The 25,658-nt window shown below is 36.5% G+C and overlaps 1 protein-coding gene across 7 annotated transcripts in view; it reads left to right on the top strand.

Moving 5' to 3' along the window:
• LOC149420780 (CUGBP Elav-like family member 2) overlaps nt 1-25,658 on the top strand; it is an 864,914-nt gene that overhangs the window by 724,777 nt on the left and 114,479 nt on the right. For 3 of the 7 annotated variants that reach the window (XM_089635529.1, XM_089635528.1, XM_089635526.1), the window contains exon 1: nt 22,234-22,367. The exons of the other annotated variants lie outside the window; for them this stretch is intronic. In XM_089635529.1, coding sequence (XP_089491655.1) covers nt 22,267-22,367 — 101 coding nt within the window. In that variant the 5' untranslated portion in view covers nt 22,234-22,266. Of the gene's footprint in view, nt 1-22,233; nt 22,368-25,658 lie in introns of those variants that run through there. 7 annotated transcript variants of the gene reach the window in all.

Here is a 25,658-nt window from a genome sequence, read left to right as displayed (position 1 = left end):
AAAAAGTTTACCAGGAAACCTGATAACTCTTTCGTTTAGGCCTTCGATTCTCAATAATTTAAAGAGATTCTTATCAAATTGACAATACTACATTCTCCAATTTGGGAGGCAGGCTTGGGTACCGCTGCCTCGGGAACCATTTATTGGATAACCAACACTTCTGCCATAAGTCACCACAAGTGGTTCGCTAAAGTAAGTTCGGTGATTTAGTAGGGGTGCCCGAGTTCATCGATTGAGGTGTGTTCAGGATCCACCTGCCGACCAGCTGCGAGGCGCGCCAGATCGAGAGAGGCTAGTTTGGGAAGACCCTTTGACCTCTCCAAATGGACTCTTAACCCATCGCCTTACGTTTCAGTGGGAGAGATATATTCAAATGTCCGTCACTCCTACATACACAATCCTTAGATCCCTACCCAACCCTCATACCTTTTACCCTTCCAGAACTTGCTCTCCTACCTTTTCTTAAAAAAGAACCTCCACACAGTATCCCAAAAGATGTCATAGGCCCTGAAAAATTATTTCCTCAGGGCCTCTTGTGATTGGGGTTAATGTAAAAAATGTATACTTACAAGATTATACGCATTAAATAAATACTTCTTCGGATTCATCCACACTAGAACTTCTATACTAGAATGTTTGTCTTTTGGTAAATTTGTGGTAAGTTTTAGTTGAAATCAACATATTTTTCTGTTCTCTTTCCCCACATCTTCTCCTTTTTGTAGTCTCCGTCTGCCTGATCAAACATATTGTAGTGTTTTCCCCCTCCCTCAACGTTCTCGTTAACGGATTAATATTTTGCTCGTTTGTTTTGCATCTTCTCGCGGTTTATCAACCCTTCAATCTTAACGAATTAATATGTCACGTTGTGTCAATTTTTTGTTTCGACAGGGATTAATTCATTGAAGGATCCTGTTAATTGGTTGTGGTAACTTTGGTTCTTTTTAGATGAGGCGTGTTACATTCTGTATGGTTTGAAAATAAGACAATGACCGACTACCCTGATTTTAACTACCTTTTCCTACCTTGTTTGCTCGCCCAAACGTTTCCGGTTGCTGCAGTTGATAATGTGCTAATATAATGAGACAATTAATTACAAATTAAGTACATAAAATTCACTATAGACAATTCAATTCAAGATGCACAAGATTCTAAGTTAATGATTTGACTATGGATTGTTAGTTTTGTGAGTTATTTCTATGAGTAGGTATTTTCGGGAATAGCTAGAGACAAAACATGTGTTGCTTTCGATTGGTCTCCGTCCAAATCCCACCCATCAACGTGACCAGCTCGAGAGCAGCCAAGTTGATGGTCCAATCCCAACACCTCCAGAAATGAATTGAATATCGCTCAGCGACAGATGAGATAATGACATGTTTTGCCTCCTGCCGGAGGGTGATGAAGGTGGAATGTGGGTCCTTGGTGGTAGCTGTTGATGTTGATGTTGATGATGAATGATGAAGATTCATCTTATACCGTTAGGTACAAGGAGCTGCTCTGGTCCGGTGGCATGATAGCCTGGTGTCAGGAACCATTTGGGTCACGTGGGTAGCGCGAGGTTTAGGTCGCGTCAACCTCCCCCAAATCGATGATGAGTTGAGCTTCGCCAGCATGCCGAAAATTAGGAGTCCACTCTACTAACCTCAAACATAAACATATACTGAAGTGGTTTGCATCAGCAACGTCAGGAGTTCGGGAGTCCCGTGAACACCCCTCTGGTTTACGCTCGTAAGGATAATGATGAATTCAGCTTCAGTTTGTTCGACTTCGCCTCTGCAGTCACGCTACTCCAAATAGCTCCTGGCTCCAGTCTATACAGCTTCCCGTTCCAGTAGAGGTAATGACACATATTTATCATATGTACAATACAGAACATACTTCAAGTCTTTCGTCCACACTCAAAATAGTCATGTCAATATTTAATTTGGACGGGGCGTCCATCCGACATAACGAATGTTTCCTAGACGGGAGATTTTACCCCACTTCAAAGTCATGGTCATTCGCTTTATCGTTTGTTACCCTCCGTTCGCTTCAAATATCAAAGAATGGTAGAAATTGATATCCTCGACTTCCGGCGCTAAGGATCAGGGATACTGGAATCATCAGGTCGTGAATCTGAAATCATCCGATCTCCGTCAGCTCAAACGGTTTCAGTCGGAGTCAATTTCCAACCTAATTCTGGATGACTTCTCCTCCTATAGTGGGGTAAGTACTTATTGAATTTAACAGGAAGGACGTCAGAAAGCGCCGAAACAACTTCATATTCGTCACGATCCCTTCGTTCTGTCAGCGAGAAAATCCTCCTCACACGCCAGCCAAGAATAGCATAGCCCTTATCCGCTTTGTTCCTTCGTCTACCAGCTAACTCAAGTAGGAAAGCCCATTAGCAATTTTCGTTCCCTTCGATCTGAACTCAGTGAAAGCGTCCTCTCACCAGCTGAAAATACTCGAAACAGAGGTCTATTCCGGGTGACTATCTAAGGCTGGTCCGCCAACACCTTCGACAGAAACCGGTGCTTTTACGGGAATAACTCAACCACACCAATAGCAGGGGAAAAAGCCGGCGCTGCTATACTAAAATAGACGTTATATCGGTATCCAGGGTTATCGACTTTGCTAACACAAGAGTCCCTATTAGGCAAGCCAAATTACAAATTTCGTTCCCTTCGCTTTTGTCGCTTTGGTAAGATAGGACAGCCTACGGAAAATTCGTATACTTCGTCCCCGTCAAACCCATGAAAAATTAAAATCTCGCTTGATAGAATAGGAATGCCAGACAGATGCACTCTCTCGGCGACTAGCCTCGATCCGCTGCGTTATTCCGATTCAAAAATGAATTAAAAGAGCGATGTTTGAATAAATTATATTTAATTAAATATATTTTATGAATTCCGTATAGAATAAGTTGAATTCCCAAGGAGGATACGACAACTCATTTTCAAATAACAGGCATTGAAGCATTTAATTTACCGTTCTATCCGTTACTATAAAAACACTGCATAAATACAATGGTTTGTGTTCTTTAAATTTTGGCGCTAAATATAACTACTAGAGAATTATTAAATCATTTTAAACTCATAAACAATGTCTATTGTTGGATGATCTAAAGCGGTTTCAGGGTAACCGTTCTTCGTCCCTTTTTTTTAATGGCCAGGTCTCGTAATTTATGACCTCCTTCGCTAACGGGTACCTATAGTGCTCAAGTTGAATACCCTTACTTCAAAATACAATTGGATTATTTGGTTTACATTAAGGAAATAAGTGTTAATAATTAGATTATAATAGACTTACCGATACATCTTAGTGTCAACAATCCAAATAATTATAAAAAAACAAACACAGTCACATGCAGAAAACTCATGCTGTTAGAAAACCGCACCTTCTACACTAAATGATTTTAGCCGTGTTCGCGTCCCGACGATTAATTCTTGTTGACGCGCTTCCTAGTTTTTTACTAACTCGACTATCTTAAAACGCTGACCGATCCTGATTATTCCTGACCGTCTCCCAGACCTTGAAACTCTGACCCCCTTGACTGTATTTCCCGCCTCCCAACGTTTTCAAACTGACTATCTTGAACCGCTTTTTCTAACCACCGACTATCGACTTCCTTCCCCCGTTCTTCAACGCTGACCGTCTCCCCGCCCGGGCTCATTAACCACGACTATCGACTTGCTTCTTCCGACCTTCAACGCTAACTCTCTTGACCGTCTCCCCGCGCTTTCAAATCCAGACTCCCAAAAACAGACTACCCGCCCGCGCTCCTTAACCACGACTATCGACTTGCTTCTTCCGACCTTCAACGCTGACTGCCTTGACCGTCTCCCCGCGCTTTCAAATCCAGACTCCCCCTTCTCAAACCAACCCCCCAAATCACCATATGCGATTTCTAATTTATGTTCTTTTGAAATCTGAATGCTTTTTGTTTTCAAAAGACAGAAATGCACTAAAGGAACACATCAATTATGGCCCTAGAACCTGTCACATTAATTTAAATCGTTTGAAAACCAATAAATTGTTACTCCTCGAGTAAAATATCCAATTCTTTGCAAAAGAATGAAACACGACCCCCCTAGATCCAGTTTCCAGCCCAAATTCGCTCTCCACTGAATAAAATCTAAGAATTCAAACGACCATCACGGAGGTCTGTGACGATACAGCGCATGTTCCTATTTTTTTTCTCTACCCTAATAAATCTAAACACTTGTTTCTAAAGCAGCTTTAAGGCCAACATCTGGTAAACTCCTACTTCGTGAAATCAACTGAAAAATTCTTTCTAACCATAATAAATCAACAATAAAAAAAATTTATCCCAGGGCGAGTCCATCACAGCTCCCTTCTGGAAAAATAATAGTGGGAGTAGATACAGAGATAAGCTATTGTCAGCTATTATTGTTCCATCACCCTTAGCAGCAGAACACGTTTGAACTCGCCAATAATACATTTTTTTTTCCCAAACCTTCCTAGGTTTCACTTGCTCCCCACTGCCCTGTTCTTGTTGCTAAAATTGTTAAAACTCCTAATCCCTTTTACTTTTTATTTTATTTTTTTATATATATTTTTTTTTTCTACGAAAGATTTCCCAATCCGCCCCTGTCTCGCTCGACGTTCTTATTTTTTTTTTCTTGGCCGCACGCTATCAGTTAAACCTCTGGTAGGTCCGTTATGGGGCCCTCGCTACCTTTTTTGTGTTAGCGCCGTTGTTAATTGTTTTATGACTGAGCATACAGTAACCGAGATCTTGAGAGTTATTTCGCACTAATTATTTGCATTTTTAAGCGTTGGGTAATTTGTTTTGATGTTTTAATTCATGTGAATAGGACTCCTTCTATATGAACAATCTATTAGTGTACCTATATGTTTTGCGGTAATTCAGTTCCGTCTAATTAGAGTGGATAATCTCTTTACCAATTTAATTGATAAATTATTTCTCGTAAAACCGTGTGCCTTATTTCCTATTCCTCCTTACAGGACGCCTAATAATAATAATTATTATTATTGAATAATTTATATAGCGCCGTTTTCGTGAAAAGCTACCTCAAGGAACCTAATATTGTAGTAGCTACTAATATTTTGATAAGAGTTTTGTTGAACAACTATGTCGTATTATAGGAAAAAGAAGTGTGGAGGGGGAGGGGAAGGAAAAAGGGGTAAACTATACAAATGAAATCTCTTTCAAACTACGCTGTCTTACATTAGCCAAACAATAACGGTGAATGGTGATCAGAACTCAAACATTGACCTCAGCGTGTCTTAGGCTATACTCTAATAGCTGGCGACCCACTTCTCAAAGGTACCGTGACCTACCAGAACCCACCACGCCTGAAGGAAAACGAATTGAGACTTCCCAACACTTCCAGATACTGTTCCAGCGTAATCACTTCTGTGAACCTACTTTACTGTCTCTAAATGGGGAAAGTAATTGCATCCCATATCACGATGCTGACGCGAAAATGTGTCATGTAAGTTTCGTCTGATGAAGCCCTCCTTCCACGTGCTGTCAGACCTACACTTCACCTCTTAGAATTTGTTGTAATTAAGCCAAGATTGCGTTGGCTTACATCAGGTTCCAGGTCGACGCCATTGGAGTATTTGATAGAACTTCAACGGGTTTATTCCTACGGAATATCGCGCGAACATCTCTTCCACATAACCTTGCAGGAACCTCGCAGGTTACCTTCATCTAGACGCCTCCAACAGCGAATTACGCTCTTTTCATCCCAGAGTCACTCATGCCTTCTCACCCTGTCTGTCATTCCCTTTTTCATTGCATAAAACCGCGAAAGGGTGAAGCTTTCAGTACGCCGCGCTGAACTGCCCAGTTTATGTTGGAGCCCCCGTCCTCATGATAGCGCAGGAAAAGAACCCATTTCGGCTTGCTAATATTTGTGTGATATTATTACAGCGAAACTATCTAATTCTCCAATTATGAAGTTTAACCGTTGGTCGAAAATCGGGACAGGGAAAGGTTTAGTAATGTTGATGACACTACCGAGGTAATTAATGTTGAATTGGTGGGGAGTCTGAAAAAGTATCAGGGAAACCCTAGGTATAAATATGTTTATATGTATACATATTTTTTTTTTCACGAACCCTTTATTCATAATACGCAACTTTTATTAGAATCTTAACACTCGTGTTTCTATTACGTTTCACGGATCCTACTATTATTCAACCGTTTTGAATTGAAGGCCCCGATCGATTTTACATTTGAACTGTGCTTAAGATGAGTAAGATTATTATTTTTATTAATTATGTTGATCCCTCCGTTTATTATTGTAGTACATATTTTTTGTTTAATTTGAAAAGAATTTAATTGTTTTAATCACAAAACTTAATCACTGATTCACGCCGTAATGTCCTCATCATCACTTTATTCAATTAGCAAGTTAGGTTATATCAAAATTGAATCAATTTATTGTAGATATTCACTGCACAAGGACACGGCCTTCTTCTCACGGAAGAATACCCGTTAGGTAACGAAACATAAATACTCTACCAGTGCCCACTTTTATTGTTCACTGAATCTTTTCTAACATTTCAAGATAATATAAATCTGTTCCGTCGACCCACTTATAAATGGTCAAGTTCATAGTAAGTGACGTAATAAGCTATTATTTGGTTTTGTCCCCCCCGGGAAGAGGCTCCGGTCTAGTAGTACAATACATCTTTGTTTAGATTTTACAACCGTCTTGGCCCTAGGGTCTTCCTCACCGTACGTCTATTATTGACTTTAAAATGTTTGTTTAAATTGCACTTTCCCTTTTTGTCTCCCTTCAAAGTAACACGGCATGTGCCTAGCATGGCGGTCGAAAAAATCCTAAATGCATGTAATAAATAATTTCAATGAATAAGGAAACATAAAAAAAAGTTTTATCTGTTATTTCAGCCCTTATCGGAGGTTGGACATCAGCCTCTAGAATGAACTGGGTTTGTGTCTACTACTTGAAGAAACTATTTTCTCCCTCCACAATGTAATACCTTTAATAGCTATGTCTTATCGGAGGTTGGATGACAATACAAAATTTTGTTTTACAATTTTATTTAAAATTTAAATAATCTAATTTATTCCCTACTGATAAATTCACGGATATTTTTATTACGGATACAATTTTATTTGAAGTTTAAATAACCTAATTTATTCTCGGCTTATAATTCACGAATATTTTTATTTCGGATATTTAGCATTTAAAGCAAATAAACTAATGCGCTGGTGTTAGGTCTACTACTGAAGGAACTATTTTCTCCCTCCACAATGTAATACCTTTACTCACTTTGTCCTATCGGAGGTTGGATAACATCATAAAATTTCGTTCGTATATTTTTATTTGGAATTTAAATAAATTATTTTTTTCCCTAGTGATAAATTCACGTATAGCTCAACTATTATTGTAGAAATTCACTAATTTTCGCAGTTTTGTATTTAAAACACTGAACTGTTAGCCCTGGCTTTTTTATATATTTTTTTTTCATTGTCTTGAACCAAACAGAATGTAAAACATTTTAATACCTCACCTCCTGGTCCAACGGCATCACTGTAATGTTTTTAACGTCCTTGGTATCCAGGGTTATCGACTTTGCTAACACAAGAGTCCCTATTAGGCAAGCCAAATTACAAATTTCGTTCCCTTCGCTTTTGTCGCTTTGGTAAGATAGGACAGCCTACGGAAAATTCGTATACTTCGTCCCCGTCAAACCCATGAAAAATTAAAATCTCGCTTGATAGAATAGGAATGCCAGACAGATGCACTCTCTCGGCGACTAGCCTCGATCCGCTGCGTTATTCCGATTCAAAAATGAATTAAAAGAGCGATGTTTGAATAAATTATATTTAATTAAATATATTTTATGAATTCCGTATAGAATAAGTTGAATTCCCAAGGAGGATACGACAACTCATTTTCAAATAACAGGCATTGAAGCATTTAATTTACCGTTCTATCCGTTACTATAAAAACACTGCATAAATACAATGGTTTGTGTTCTTTAAATTTTGGCGCTAAATATAACTACTAGAGAATTATTAAATCATTTTAAACTCATAAACAATGTCTATTGTTGGATGATCTAAAGCGGTTTCAGGGTAACCGTTCTTCGTCCCTTTTTTTTAATGGCCAGGTCTCGTAATTTATGACCTCCTTCGCTAACGGGTACCTATAGTGCTCAAGTTGAATACCCTTACTTCAAAATACAATTGGATTATTTGGTTTACATTAAGGAAATAAGTGTTAATAATTAGATTATAATAGACTTACCGATACATCTTAGTGTCAACAATCCAAATAATTATAAAAAAACAAACACAGTCACATGCAGAAAACTCATGCTGTTAGAAAACCGCACCTTCTACACTAAATGATTTTAGCCGTGTTCGCGTCCCGACGATTAATTCTTGTTGACGCGCTTCCTAGTTTTTTACTAACTCGACTATCTTAAAACGCTGACCGATCCTGATTATTCCTGACCGTCTCCCAGACCTTGAAACTCTGACCCCCTTGACTGTATTTCCCGCCTCCCAACGTTTTCAAACTGACTATCTTGAACCGCTTTTTCTAACCACCGACTATCGACTTCCTTCCCCCGTTCTTCAACGCTGACCGTCTCCCCGCCCGGGCTCATTAACCACGACTATCGACTTGCTTCTTCCGACCTTCAACGCTAACTCTCTTGACCGTCTCCCCGCGCTTTCAAATCCAGACTCCCAAAAACAGACTACCCGCCCGCGCTCCTTAACCACGACTATCGACTTGCTTCTTCCGACCTTCAACGCTGACTGCCTTGACCGTCTCCCCGCGCTTTCAAATCCAGACTCCCCCTTCTCAAACCAACCCCCCAAATCACCATATGCGATTTCTAATTTATGTTCTTTTGAAATCTGAATGCTTTTTGTTTTCAAAAGACAGAAATGCACTAAAGGAACACATCAATTATGGCCCTAGAACCTGTCACATTAATTTAAATCGTTTGAAAACCAATAAATTGTTACTCCTCGAGTAAAATATCCAATTCTTTGCAAAAGAATGAAACACGACCCCCCTAGATCCAGTTTCCAGCCCAAATTCGCTCTCCACTGAATAAAATCTAAGAATTCAAACGACCATCACGGAGGTCTGTGACGATACAGCGCATGTTCCTATTTTTTTTCTCTACCCTAATAAATCTAAACACTTGTTTCTAAAGCAGCTTTAAGGCCAACATCTGGTAAACTCCTACTTCGTGAAATCAACTGAAAAATTCTTTCTAACCATAATAAATCAACAATAAAAAAAATTTATCCCAGGGCGAGTCCATCACAATATCTGAAATAATAGACTGGACAGTCGTGGCCATTATAAGTCACGGTAATGGCGGCCGCCGTTCAGCTGTCCAAGTTTACGATTCTATTGCTGTTTTGTAGACACCGTTCATCTTCTTATTGTCTTGTAGTGAAATGTAAATAAAGCTATTAAAGTTAACATCATTTGTCTGCCGTATATCGTACGTTAATAGATCAGATTATAATTTTTTTTTAATTTAATTGATTGAACACATTATGTTTTAGACAAACCAACCGATTTGGGTTAAGCCTGAACTTTCTTCAGAATTACATAATAAATCAAAAATAATAAAATTTAAAAAAGAATTACATTTAGTTAATAAGCATAGATCCAACGTATTCCAGTTTTTTTTTAATACCGGTTAAACCGATTTACTGAGCAAGTAATTGTGACAATAGATTCTGTATTCAGTGGGGTACGTTGAAATCTGTTTTCACCACATTAAATTATATTTTTTCTTAATTGTTTAATAATTGACTTGGCTGCAACATGGAGAAAACTTACTAGTAAAAATATTTCTAATTTATTAAGATTCTTTTAAACGGGAATGCGGACAATTAAATTGACAATGTTGAAATGAAATGGTAACCAAAATATACATTAGCAATCCGCATTTACTTTTTGACGGTAAAAAGGGAGTTAATTAGTTTATTGTCTTTATTCAAAATTGTAATATGAACAACTTTAGTTTCTCCAGACCCGAACCAATATAGCCTCATTAGCCCGAAATGATTCAAATCACCCCATATAAGACTTCTTTCAATTCTAGGAGCTTCGTTATTTCAAGTCAGTTCGTTAATAAGTGAGTAATTCTATTTTATGAGGTCATTTTAAATAAACGAAAATTACAAACTTGCTAACGCAACTATTTAATCAAAATAGTAAAATATTTTTTTTATAAATAAATTGCCACCAAAAAAGTTATAGAAAAGAAACACTGTTTTAATAGAAAACAAAAAAAATGTTATTTACTTATTGACCTAATGAAATTACAAAAAAAACATGATCTTTAAAATATCGGTACTTAATGGAATCGTTCTAGAACTACTAATTCGAAATTTAAGGATCAAAGTAGAAAATAAATAAAACCAACAAAAAATTCCTACTCGGATGGAAACTCTCTCATACACTGCGTGAGAAGGAATAAATGAACGAATTTTAAAAAAATTACACAAAGAATTGTTAGAAAATAGTTTCTTAGCATTATTCTCTAAAATATTTTAAGATAGGTGAGATATGACGTGTTCATTTATTAATTTTTATTTTTAATCAGGCATCTTGCTGGTACTGAATTAACAAAAGTTTATGTACCTACCGAGCGCTTTCAAACATAATATTGCATTATGTGAATTACTAACAAAGTATCAAAACGTTTGTTTGGTGCTTCTGGAAATTGAATAAATTATTTAGTCACCATGGTAACGGTTTTCGTAAAATTTTGATATCGTGTTTTATAAAGAGAGATAGGGTATTCTACTGTAGCAAGTCCGTACATCATTTTTCCATGCTGCGATGCGAGCTAAGACGTTTTCACGTCAAAAAATACTCGGAAATTAAGAATTCGTATACTTGGTGAGAGTATCGGTTTTCATTGATAATTTACATCGTAATAAAATGATTAAAATCAATTTATTTAAAGGGACTGATTTAAAGAGCAGTAAGTTTCATTGGCTCTGGACCCAAAACGGCCATTCGGAATCGAAACGATCCTAAAAATGAGTTTAGCTATATTTAGTTAACTACCGCCATCTTTAGCCAACGTTTTGGAGAGATTTACAGTCTCCATTATAAATGCAGCCGTTTACTGTAGTGAACAAGTTGGATAAATAAAGAGGTAGCGTAACTGTTTGACCGGTCAGTGGCTGAGTTGGCATCGCGTTTGGATACCATCGCGTAGTGTGTTTAATTCCCCGGCTAGCTAGATCCTCCATCACAACACAGGCAATATTTTCCGCTTATAGTGGTGGTAGTAGGAGATTTTTAAATATTGCCAGGTTATTCGTAACCCGAGAATATTTTTCATTCTTTGGAACAAAATAAATCTCGATAATACATTTGGCCGTGAAAATTTCAAATCATATCTTTCATTTAGGACGGGTTGTTTCATAGATTTTGAAAAAATTGTCACGTTCAATTTCAAGTTCATTTCAAGTTCTGTGAAGGTTCTGTTCAAGTTCAGTTATTATATCGTTACCAGCCAGATGTTTCCAAAATTGAAATAATAACAGTACTTGAATATAACCTTCACAGAACTTGAAAATCAACTATGAAATTTGATGAATTATTCAATTCTGTGAAACAATCAGTCCTAATGTATGTTCTATTATTATTGGAAAAACTAATAATTAACTGTAGATACATTTGACAAATACGTTTTGTATGTACTAAAAAGCTGTGAACTGTAAAGCTCTTGAAGAAAACCATCTTATTTTGATATATAATTTGATTCAGCATTATATGCAAGACGAAAATGTAATGTATTCATTGAAGATATAACGCGAAATGAACGCGGCAGCCCATTCAAATAAAGAAAAAGCAAAATGTAAAGAATGGCAAGGAAGAGAGTTTGTTAGTATTCCCGTCCACCCGTATCCAGTAGCCGATAGCTACACTACCTACCCTTGTACGAGCAGAACCTTTTTTCCGCTCCGCCAAACAGATTAACTGAAAGCGTCCTCCGATTAGATCGACAAGTTTGAGTGGCCGCCGCTAGGAGCGCACTCTGCAGCCAGCCAGTGCCAGCGCTAGCGCCCGTGAATTCCGGTGCGGTTCTTCGCTATTTATTACATCTGGTTAGTGGAGCCCAACTACCTCCGTACTATAATACTATTACTCTATAAAGCGGGCATTATTTTTAATATCAAAATCTTTTCATTTTGCTTCTTCTTCTTGTTGCCAATTGTGACTTCAAGTCTTGGTCAGAAAACATCGAAATTTGGATTATGTTTGAACCTACCTGTACATGTATGCACAATTCCTCTTAATTTAGTCAAAATTGCTAAAAATCAAATGTTGTGTTTTTCCAGAAGTAAGATTTCTGTTGATTAATTTAAGGTGTTCTGAAAATATGACATTTTTCTTTTGTCAATTATGTTTTCTTATAATACGAAAATAAATATTTAATTTTTTAATGTATTAAAATATAATAAATATATAATAATAAAATAAATAAATGATATTAAAATAATATTAAACCTCAGCCTTGCCCGGGCAAAGCCCATCTACTGGGTTCAATTTCTGAATATTTTTCTGTTTCACTTTTTTTCGTTTCAGAGTCGTTAATATTGATTATGATTAAATATTTTGAATTTGTTGTGTACCTCTTTCTTTGACAACTTTTGCTAATAATAAGCTTTCGAACTAATTCTGTAAATAACACATTTATGAAAGGAATGACAAGGTACAGAAAGGGACTATTACTATGGTGGATTTTAATATATCGATGGCCGGTGTAATAAATGATCTGGCGGAATAAAGTTTAAATTTGTTTCACTAAACTAACTCAAATAAAGTGTTATTTACTTGTGCTTTGCTGAAATACTGAACTCCGAATCCAAGAAAATTTGAACCGAGGACTTCGTTTATACGATTATGTATTATTAATTAAGAAGGTAAATTGTTTTGGTGCCAACATATTGTGTTTGATATGAGTTCCTTCCTGTTGTTTTTGATACAAATACACACGAATTCCTTTTTCTTTAGATAATTTAATAAGAAAAACAATTTCGAACATATTCTGAAAGGGATGCTTTACCACAAGAACACGGGTACAAGTCTTGAAACTTAACAAATTTGACATTTACAAAAGGGGAATTTTTGCGGACTAATGAGTTTACATGTAATCCCCGGGCTTAATAAGGTGAGAGTTTGAGCATCCTTCCCCCCCCCCCTTCCACCACCCTACCCCGCTATGGACCACCCGACTGTCTTGCGGCTGTGAAAACTGCTAAAGATATGTGAGCTAAAAACATGGTTTTAATGAGGGGGCTTTTATTTAATTCCGTCCTACGGATATCCAGTCAGAGAAATGGCTGTTCGTTTTTTTGTTCACTACTTGTACCTCGTTATGTCCTTTGTTCACATTGCTAATAAGGGTAAATTTAATTGAAGTAGAATCTCTTTTTACCCTGAAAATGTTTTAATTTATTTTGTAATCTCGAAAAAAGCCTAGCGCCCCTCGCCCGGCAGGGAGCCGCTTTTCAGCGTGTTTTATTCGTGGTAAAAAAGAGCGTGAGGCTCTTTGCCATTTATTCCTGAAGGAAATAAAGAATGCGTTTAAGGTTTTTAATGACGGAGATAAAATTGTATGACACAGTCGGGCGGCAGGTGCGTGGCCCGATATAAAGGCAAAGGTACATGGACCCTGCTTTAAACACGCCAAATAATATTGCTCCTATCAAAAGGGTGCAAGGGTATTAAATATTTCACGCGAACCTTCAAATAGAACATCTGAACGACTTTTAGCATATTTACGTCTTATCGTTTATTCACCCATCCGAGCTCGACACTTTTAATTGCTCCTTTTTACCATCACGCTGTAGAATTCTTCAAACGCGAATTCAGTTCGTTTCTAAACGTATTGTTTGTTGTACAATTTTCTTTGTTTTGAAGTTAACTGGGTCTTAAATCTAAGTGAGTAATCATAAGCATGCCTCTTTAATGAATTGAGGGAATAATTAAAAACAACTGTTGTTATTATTATTATAATTTGTGAGGCGGGTATGGATACCGCCGCCCGAAAAACCATTTATTGGATAACCAACACCTCTGTCATAAGTCACCCCAAGTGGTTCGCTACGTTTGGTGACTTAGCAGGAGTGCCCGGGTTCATCGATTGAGGTGTGTTTAGGATGCGCCTGCCCAACAATTGCGTGGCGTGCCAGAACGGGAAAGGCTGGTTTGGGAAGGCCCTTTGACCTCCCCAACTGGTCTCTCTCGACCCATCGCCTTGACACACTAATCCCTAGATTCTTCTCCTTGCTTTTCTCAAATAAATCCTTCCGAACAGCATCTCCAAGGAGAAAGGAGTAAATTATTTTCCTCAGGGTTTTCTGTGTGGAGATAATGTAAAAAAATAATAATAGTCTTGCCATGATAGGTTGGCCGTTCTAGAATATTTTTGATCTGTTGTGTGGTAAAAAATAGTTTGTAGCATCTAAATATAAATCTTTCTTCATCGATTATGCTATATATAGCACTAGAATAAGTTATTTTTCAAAGGGTGAAAACCAAAGCCCAATTTACTTTCAACGATTCCATCAAACACGACATCGAGCGTCGCGTGTTCGATTCCTCGGCTGGCTAAGTCCTCCATCACAACACAAGCAACATTTTCGGCTTTCTGTGGTGGTAGTAGGAGATTTTCAAACATTGTTGGGTTATTCGTAACCCGGGAATGTTTGTCTTTCTTTTTAAAAAAAAAAAAAAAAAATCCATTGTTTCTGGCTTATTAAACCATATCAAAGTTCTATATATTATGAGCATGTTGAAAAATAATAATGGTATAAACACCTTAAAGATTATTGCGAACCGTAGAAAGTTGTGTTATCATTCATATTAAATAAAATATTTAAAATGCAAAACGCTTCGAAAAGAATTGATTTATTAGTGCAAAGATAACTTAAAATACTTACTTCAATAATTACGTAGTTTTCCTCTCGCAGCGTAGAAATTATAACTGTAAAATATATTTTGCTGCCCCGGTGGCAGAGACGTCTATTGTCAGCGTCACGCGATCGGCAGCAAGGCGTCGGTTAGCGTCTGTGAGTGTCGGTGAGCGCCGTCGAACGTCGGCCTAAACGGTCGCCCATCAATTGTTTCCTGTAGCGCCGAAGGTTCGCACGCACTCTGACGGATTAAAGGAACACTAATGTTATTTTTTCGCACCTGGAATTTTCTTTAAATCTGAAAATATGGACGCCCCACTGGGCGTAAAGGGTTACCGCTTTTCTATTAACGAGTTTAATGCCTTCTCCCAGAAGAAATAATGATATTTTGATGAAAAAATGTTTGCTTAAAACTAAAAAAAAACACAATACTTTACACAACAGAATTGTAATTACTCTAAAAACTTATATTTTGAAGCTGGATTGAGTGGTGTAAGTAAAACCAGTTTATTCAAATATGGTCACTAAACATACCTATCTAAAGCAATTTGAAGACATATTTAGCTGGATATGATTTTCACGGCCCAAAGTATTATAGTGATTCATTTTGGGGTGTTATGCCGTGTAGCGTTACCTCCTGCTTTGACATCTACCTCCGGACTGATTCCCAAATGATAATGACATTGTAATCTTTCCGAAACGTTGGCTAAAGCAGGAGGTAGCGCAACACAGAAAAATATCCCAAAATAAATCATAGGTTTATGTATTGATTTAGTGTAGAACCTTCACAAGCTTAATACTTAGAAAAACTGTCGCTCTAGAAACTTGCTGCAAAAATATGATCTAAATATCAATTAATTGGATTATGAACTCGTGGTCAATTTTCAAGCCGCTTGACCAAGAAATTCAAAAGTTTCAAAAATAACAAAATGGTTTTTAAAAATGACTTACCCACTTTAGATTCGAAACTGGGACCAGAATCAAAAAGCTTACTTATCGGAGAATTTTTTTCATCCAAATATTGTGTGTGGTTTTCCTTTTTCTGTAAATTTATTTGAATTCCTTTTGTTCTTATCCTTATGTGGATCTCATAATGAAACGAGAGCATCTCCCCAAAACGATCAAAACCCGTTGGCAGTAATACCCAGGTTTTAACGTTGTACCCAGGAACTTTTAGGGCCTGATAATAGATGTCGCTTGATGATCTGAACCAGTCGAAAACTCGTATTCATCCGAAATACGCAATCCTCTTATGAAGTGATGAGATTATCCCCTCAAAGGGTTTGTGTATTTCCATTAATTTGAGCTTATCCTAGACAATTTCATCAAATAAGTGCTTTGCTTGTCCTATGGGTATCCTGCCGATTATTAATATGAAGGGTAAGATAATAATCTTACTGTGGTATCACTTCACATTCAAACAAACTAATTGGATATTATCTTCCCGTTATGTTTGCGTAGGTACTGCAACTCCCCTACATACACGAAGAATATTGCTAATTTATTTAAAAATCTCTTCAATTTTTTCGTATTCCTGTGAAAAACGAGATTGTAGGCCAGTCACGAAAGAATTGAAAGAGTTCCTAACAAATTTTCAGTCAAAAGCGAATGTTCTATGAGGACGGCGGAACACGTGTTTATACAAATACTGAAATTGTCTCATTCCGTCATGATATTTTTTTTTTATTCAAAAGAACACGTGGTCTCGATATATTCTGAATGACTAATATTTTATCAGGAAGTTGGCATTTTTCAATGAAAAATAAGTAAAGTTGTTCTTTCAAGAAAAAATTATGTTTTATCAATTTCATCCAAAATTCATTTGAAGACCTTATGAAATGTTGTAGAATCTTTTATTCTTAATGCATTGCTAATGGCGCTGTCTTGCATTTCCACTTAAAGTTTTTATATAATTATCTGATCGTCGTCTTTTTGGCCGTATATTTTATTTATTTTTATTTATAAGTACATGTTACATGATTAATAAATTTATTTAGAGAAGATACATTAGAACACCATACTAGGCAGCTGCCTGTTTCATGGTGCCCAATGGAGGAATGGTTAGTTTGAATTTAAGTCTAGTGTAAACATATTTTGGAAGAATTATAAAAAAAATTTGAAAATTGGTAAAAAAATGTTTTCAATAACTCACAAAGTTTTCTATAAAAAATACACAAATATATAAAGTAGTACACATATGTACATACATACATACACATGCACACGCAAGTATATATACATACATATATGTATATATGCATATACATACATTTACACAACATACATATACTTACATACATTTATCTTATTCCTCACACATGTAAACAATATATACACCTCTATCTTAGTACGAGAAGCAAGTTACCGACACTATCCCACTCAATCATCAAGAAATCCCCAAGCGCCTTCCTGAAACTGTCATATTTGGCAATTGACTTTATTTCTATTGGTAAATTGTTGAAGATTTTAGGAGCAAGAAAATTAAATTGTGACTGCGCCATTGAGGTTCTTGTTGTTGGAATAGTATAGTTGGATTGGTTGGAATATCTTGTGTTATAGGTTGATTCAAAAATGTTTTTTTTCGTATGTTTGAATTTGTAGTATGAAGATAAGTGTTTGATGTATAGGGATTTTATATTTAAATATATACTCTTTTTCTTCTTTTTTTACACACAAAATACTTTATTTATTTATCTTAAAATGAAAATGAAAATCAATTACTACTAATATTACTGTTTTTCTATAAAAATGTAAAATTAATATTTCAATAAACACTAATTTATCGGCACTAAACTGAACTGAAACTCTCTTTCTGAAAAATAGGTACATAAACTAGAAACGACTAAAAAGTAAGAATAATAAATAAACTAAACTTCTTTTAAGTAATAATAATTAATAAACTAAACTAATACAAAGTAAGAATAGTAAATAAACCAAACCACTAAAAAGTATGAATAATAAACGTAAAAGAATGGAAATAATTCAGAACAGAGGCATGAGGTCTATATTGTGCTCTTGCAGATATACTAGGATAAGTGTGTGGTAACGGTTAGTTTATAATACCCTAGTATTTATATGTAAATTAAAAAATAAAATTTTACCAATTTTTTTGTTTACTGTTGATTTACATTGTATCTTTTTTACGTTAGATTTTTTAATTTATAATTAATAAAACACACAACTAAATAAAGTAAGAATAATTAATAAACTAAACTACTCAGAGCTAAGAAAAATAAATAAACTAAACGTCTAAAAAGTAAGAATAATAAACAACCATTTTTTACTAAACTAAACGGCTAAGAACCTACTTACAGAGAATGTGAATTCTCACTCATTCCTGACCTACAGAATCCATATTAATTTCTTAAGGATACTTGGTGAACGTATAATAAATTAAACGAAAATAAGGCAGCTTTAACAAGTCTCCCCTGGCGGCGAGTGGCGCACTGCACCCCGCGAACCCGGCTTAACTACCCCTGCACTAACCGCGAGCTCATTTATTAATAATACACAAGTAGGTGCCAGCCACCTAAGGTTTATGGGGAGATAAAAGCCGCCCGATAAGGCCAGTAATTATTCACTCTGTGTTTGCCGAACACTCCAAAAATGGTTTAATAAATGTTAAGCCGTATCTATTCAAATGTAATACTTATATTCTGTCGAAAACAATCATCTGTCAGAACGTTATTGGTGGATTAATATTACTAACGTTTTATTAGTTTTTTTTTTAAATTTAATCTTCAAAACTTTGCTTAATTGTCTTATCTTCTGTTGAAAACATTATTTGTTTGAATGGTTACATAGTATTAAAGTTATTTACGACGTATGTGAATCTACAGTAATATTTAAATGCGTGTAGAATAGGTACATATAGAATCGTTACGATAAAGCACAAATGTTTTCTCCAGCACCAAAAACTCTCGAACGATGGGTTCTGGCGTTCCTGTCTGGAATTTCTAGATCAGAGAAATTGTTTGTATATTGCAACGCTATTTCCAGCTTGAGCAATTTAGCTTTAAAATTTACTTTAATTGTCAAATTATCATGTATATAGACCATGTGATGAAAAGAATAATTGAAAGTTGTGCGAAGCTGGGTCTAAGATAATAGTACTACATAAAGAAAACTATATGAAATACTGTTCATTTACTAAAAATTTGGTTAAATTATTCGTTTACCTGTTAAAAATGGGACTGCAGGCCAATAGCGAATGAATTGAAAGGGTGTCTAGCAAAGCATCAGTCAAAAGCGAATGTTTTATGAGGACGGCGGAACACGTGTTTATACAAACACTGATATTGATATTGACATTCTGATATTGTTGCATTCCGTCATGATATTTATTGGGAAAAGAACACGTGTTATTGTTATATTCTGAATGACTAATATTTTATCAGGCAAGTTGTCACATTTTTAACAGGATCATTATCTCCATGTAATAATTTGAATAAAAAATATATGATTTTGACTTTGTTAATGTGTAAAAATGAGGTTTATTTTGTTTCGTTCCAATTTTCCAAAGTCGTCGAGCATAGAAAAATGCATACATAATATTATTTTCAGCGAGCAGTTTGTTATTTTTTTGAGAAGTACTAATTCCATCTATTTAACCGTAAATACTGTGTTGTCACCATCCTCGAACAAATTTTCTCGTCATCTGATTTTATCTGTAAGATTTTTTAATAATGACCCTTCTTAAGCTCAGGAGGTTGTGGGCGGACTTTCCTGTTTCGAGTTTCCAAGCGGGAGTGAATATTTCAGAGGTCCTATCTCACATCTCCGCTTTTCTTAAATCATCCCCAGCTTAATTGGCGCGGCGGCGGGCAGAGGGGTGTGATGATATTTTCCCCGCCATTAATTATTCTCAAAGTCCCGCAAAATGGTTCCCGGCACCGAAAGGCAAGCCGATGAGTAGCCGTCGTAGTTTACTGAATTCAACTAAGGAAAGATAAAAACTTATTTTTACAGCGTCAACAGCGATGATTGCCGCGATTATGTGAAATTAAATTAATGTTTGTTTATCTTCAGAAGTTAATAGATCATTTAGTTTAATGAGATGTAAAGCGATGTGTTTCTGTGATTTAGGTTCTGAAGCCATTGTAGCGAAAACTATTTTATTTTAGAAAAAGAAAAATAATCCTTCGGGGCCTTTGTCATATTTGGGAATACTGTGTGGAGGGTCTTTTTGAGGAGAGGAAGGAGTAAACATGGGTCTCTTCTAGACAAGTTATTATCACAGCGGCCGGCAAATCGTAAACTTAAGAACGAGTCGTAGAAGTGATCCGTTCTTATGTGACAAATTTCAACCGTGTACAGACGTTGGGCGCGCGTTTGGCCTGTTTCCCGACTATCCACCGATGCCAAAGGGATCAATGATGCTAGTTTCTCGGAGCATTTTCCATTGTAATACCGGTAGAACAAGGACAGCGTACCTACCTGACGCTTGTGCTCTAAGTATTGCAATCCGTTTGTTAAGAAAAGATTTGTTCTTTAAATAAAATATCAAATTTTGAAGGATCTGCTACTCTTCCTTACGTGCTAACCTGAATACATAATATGTCTGCACAGCTCTTTTTCAAATAATCTAAGGCCTATCTTTCATTAATATCAAATAATTATGTACAAGCCCGATGGGCGTTTAAATAAATAAATTTTAAAAATTAAAAATTATGAATTTTACTTTAAAAATAAATTAAGCTAAATTTAAAACATTGGTGTTGATAATCTAAAACAACTTTCATGATAATCATTACTTTAAACCATCTGATTATTTTTCCTGTAATTTTAACTACAGTTGCAAAGGAGTTAGTTGCATAGAGTTTAAAGAACAGTTAAAATGTCACTTTCCTGCATAAGTGGTGATATTCTGTTTTGTCTTATGGCTTCTAAATACAAAAAAAACTAATGACTATACACACCTTTTAACAGTAGCTGCCTCATACTTAATAACTAAGTACATAATTATACGGACAGTTACGTGTGTCTTTCTACAGGCTTCTTAAAAACATAAATTTAATATTTTACATCGAATTATTTGTTTGTAATCAATTGATTCAAAACTACATTTTCATCTTTGCAACTCACAACAATAAACTTAGTAAAGAAATATAATTGTAATTAACTTTAAAACAAATTGAATGAAAGCACAATGTAAATAATTTTAAATGTGGTACGTAATTTTACACACTACCCACATTAGAAAGTTTGACTGTTATGAAGCCATTAAATGTTTAGGCACTTATCATTCTGTATCATAATTAAACACGGTAAAAGCTGATACCATCCCCAAAATAAACAAAAAAACTGGTGCGATATCTTCTAACTAATTATTATATTATGGCTGTATGTTCTGTGTTTACCATGCAATCGTCTTTTGACAAAATTAGGCTTATGTAAGCGGGAATGGATGAATGTGGATACAACCTAAAAAGCTGAATATTTTTACGTATATTCTTCTACTAGCGATCCTTATCTTCAGTATCTTGTATTATCCGCTAAAGTGACTGATAAAGGACGCGTTCCACCGACTAGGACTGACAGGTTGTTGTTTCTTACGGTACCCGGGGGAATTTCTCGAGAAGTTTGCGTCATGGTTTTAACGTCACCATTGGGCGTGCGTTATCAGCGACCAAATCCCATAGCAAAGTAACAATTTTTATATTTTCAGGATAAAAACACTGTTAAAATGATCAGAATTTCATGAATAATGAACATTTAAAGAAGAAGTGTATTTAGAAAAGTGAAATCAAAGTGAGTGTTATCAAAACGAAATGTGATGAAACAGGCCGTGATCGTATGGATGTAAGGCTAGCTAGTATCTAGCTTGACGCTATCAGCCAGTGTACACGGGGAAGATAAACGAATCGCTGATAAGATACCAACGCAGGGCGGCAGATGGTCATGCGAGCGGGAACGGGTGCGGGGGCGGGGGCGGGGGTGGGCGGCTGAGCCCCCCCTGTCCCCGCAGGCCCGCAGGCCCCCTAGGGGACACACGGCTTAGGTGCTCTCCGAAAACATTCCTCACTCAGTTGCCCGCTGACGATAAGTGCCGCGATACCATTCATCAAGTGTGCTAGGCCAAAGGTGTTCCGATAGACTCAAAGCAGATAGCTCAAAGCGCCGAGGACTCGATCAGTGCGAGATAGCGATTCTTCAAGCTGAGAGACATAAACGTAACGGTGGAGGATCCACTGCGGAGGTACAGCGTCGGGGGCTCGGGCTCGGGCGTGTCGCTGAAGGCGGGGGCTCCCCTAGGAGCGGCGGCGGCGCTAGGCCTCCTGCTGCGCTCCGCCCTCGGGCCGTGCCGCCCCCGCGCGCCTCGCCCCGCGCGCCCCGCGCCCCCCGCCATGCTGCACTCGCTGGACGCCCTGGCCGGCAAGATCTCCCCCGGGGCTCCCCTGGACACCAACGCCAACCGCCTCCTCCAGGCGCCCCCCAGCCCCACAGAGTGAGTACCCAATCACCTGAGATACCACCCATTACCCTACTTCTACCGTACCTCGCCATTATATTATTACATAAGTATGTTGTATCAATTATAAACAGGATTATTTGCTTTTAAGTATGGTAGGTTTGTACTTTATAATTACAGTTTATTCGAATGTATTTATATTTAAGTTAATATAATTAGGTGCATGTGAAAATGTAAAACGAGGCCAAAACTTAAACGATTTGTAAAGTTCTAAAAAAAATCTACTTTTTTATTAAATATTAGTGTATTTTTTGCATGTTTAAATCTGATTCATAAAGCACGAATTTATTTTTCTACTGTATATTATATAAATAATTGATTTGTGAATATAACACTGTTCATAAAACCACTTATTTTATTTATTTATCCAAAATATTATCGAATATTATTTTGAGTGTGTCAAATTGTGTGTTATTCTACCAATATGAAGTAATGAAATCTTGTATTGTATATACGTTGCTTTTTACTGTTCCTTTAGTAGCCTTTAGAGACAGGGGAGGGTGGAATATCAGAAATAGATTTTACCATCGACTATAAAAGTATCGGCCATTGGCCTCCCAAACATTTACACGTCCCATTCAAGCTCTTGCTTTGGCCATTGCGGGGAGAGGGCAGTTACCCTTTACACGAAATACACCTTTTGAAAGCAAGAAAAATAAAATCTACCGACTCTGTGGGTGAGTGCTTCTTAACTTGCTACATTTGAGTATTTTATAAAAATCGTTAAATTATTATCAGCTTTTTACGTTTCTATGTGGCCTTTATTTCAATGTTTCTACCATTCACATTTGTGTCATTATTATGTATTCTCCATACATCTTTCGTCGTTCATTTGCTCTACATGCTCCAACCATCTAACGGTCCCTTTCTTAATCTTACTTATTACGCCTACATCAATCTTGCATTGTTTGCGGATATCCATATTTCTCACACGATCGTAGATGGGTTTACCACACAGGGTTTTCTCATTTCTGCAACATTCAGTCTTCTTTCATCCTTCATTCAGTCCTTCGTTTCCTCTTCTTTCTACATCTCTATCAGCCTTCCCATCTCTCGTGAACATACTTCCCAAATATGAAAATTCATCCACCGGCTCCAAGTATTCATCGTTCACAACTTTATTGCACACTGTTTTCGTACTCTCTCTTTCAAGCACCATGACTTAATAAGTAACTGCAACAATTGCCACGATAGTTTTTTGACATATTTCAAAACGTACGAATAAGAATATTTAGTTATATGCAGAGAGGAATATTATTTTATTAGCCTTTGAAATAAAGCTTCTTACAAATTCAAATTCTAGAACGTATAAGGGTATCTTGTTTCCAACCGGAAATAATAAAAATATATTACCTCAAATTACGTAGAATAATAAATTCATTTGAAAACATTAATGCTTACCTTTCTCAGAATCAACTACCTAGCGCATCCGATAAACCCTTTTCAGAAGAGTTTCTCCCCCTCCGCAAGCTCCCTATCCACCCAACCCACCCCACCCACCCCACCCACCCCACCCCCACGTAACGTTAGCCCCACTATCTCCCCTCACAGGAGCACAGATCTCACTAAAGGCATGTAAATGTGTCCGAATATATTCATTTCGAAACGCAATACTACCCCGAGGAAGTCTTCAGGGAAGCTTCTTCCTGAAACGGTATCCGGTAATATGTAAAAAAAAAGATCTCCATTTGGCAATTTCGATACGTTTACGGTTTCCCATTCCAATCTAAGATCGTGTTATTGACTCTGTCCATATTTGAGTGGAATCATAATAACAAAATCGTTGGTCTCTCCCGACTTAAATAATATATAATGCCGTTGCAGAAGACGTCGCCATGGTGACTGGTTTAAAAAACTATTCCGCCTGCTTTTTTCTCGATTTCCGTTTGAGGACTTGTACTCTGTGTGTCCGGAAAAATGTTATTTCGATGAAATTGCAAAACGTGTACTTGGGACGATATAGGGGGATTTGCTGACGGGAATTTGTATAATAAACAGGAAGAGCGCGCATTGAATCCCATTGTGCAAAGGAAAATATTTTTATATCTCCGCAATTTTCCGTCTCTCCTTTTTAAATGGTTTTCGCGAGATGCTAACCAACTTTCTTCCGCTCGCTCATTCTGGAGTCACGGTTAACTTTTATAGTTTAATCAGTAGCGCATTTTGGTTTTAACTACGTATTTGTTGTGTTTAAATTGTTATGGAAAACACTTTAATATTTATCATTAAGCCCTGCCTCTGTTAAAGGCGTCTGATAAACATCAGTCAGTCCAAATTATATCTAGACATTTCCACCGTATTCATGAGATAGGCAAAATATAGATAGCGACATAAATAATATTTTTATCTGTAACAGGTGACATTTTTATAATACTAGTCCCCCGCAATTCTTCGCTATTGTTAATGTCTTTGTCGGGCGCCTCTGACTTCTTCCACCATTCACTACTGTATGTTACAATGTTACTGTTAAAAACTACATTACATCGGCTTCAATTCGACTCCGTGTCTCATTACGGTGCAGAGATATTGCGTTGAGTATTGCTCAGGCGTCCCCAACTTCTACCATTTAAACATCTCTAAACACTCAAACAACAAACATAGAATTTTCAGAGATATTGGTCAACTATTTTTCGAGTTTTGCGAGCACAAACATACGCAGGCTGAAGAAATAAATTTAATATGCATGTATTACATATATATACCTTCCGGAAGAAACTTTCTAAATAATAGTGAAAACTCTATCAAAATCCGTTGCGTAGTTTAGAAGAACTAAGCGCACAAACAGACGGACGCTGGTAGCGACTTTATTTTATACTAATTAGAGATTAGAAATCAGTTAGAATTTATCTCAACCATTTGTAATTAAAATTTCAAACAAAATTGGTGAAGAACTTTTGGAGATTTAAGATTTTGAACAAACGAACATTTACATTTTTATTTATATAGATAGATTTCTGGTGTATTATTTCGTTCGTGCAATCATATATGTTTTGATCATTATTGTATTGTGCAACATTTAGGCATACGACAAAAGTTCCTCGGGTTCTTCTTCATAAACGACTAGCATCAGAAAGATAGATTACAACATAGAGCTATAATTACATCAATGGGGTTACAACACAGTTAACGACAAGATAAAATAATTTAAAATCGTATTTAAAACATCCAACGTAAAGATTCCCTGAACAACATGATGTTGGTAGTCAAATTCTTTTAATTCTTGCCGACAAGTTTCAAATTACGTTGTAGGTACTAGATATCACAATA

This window comes from Hesperophylax consimilis, chromosome 9, assembly GCF_061612785.1.
Source record: "Hesperophylax consimilis isolate HC1 chromosome 9, BYU_Hcon_1.0, whole genome shotgun sequence".
NCBI lineage: Eukaryota > Metazoa > Arthropoda > Insecta > Trichoptera > Limnephilidae > Hesperophylax > Hesperophylax consimilis.
Note: the sequence above shows the minus strand (reverse complement) of the source record. Positions and strands in the feature narration are given on the sequence as shown.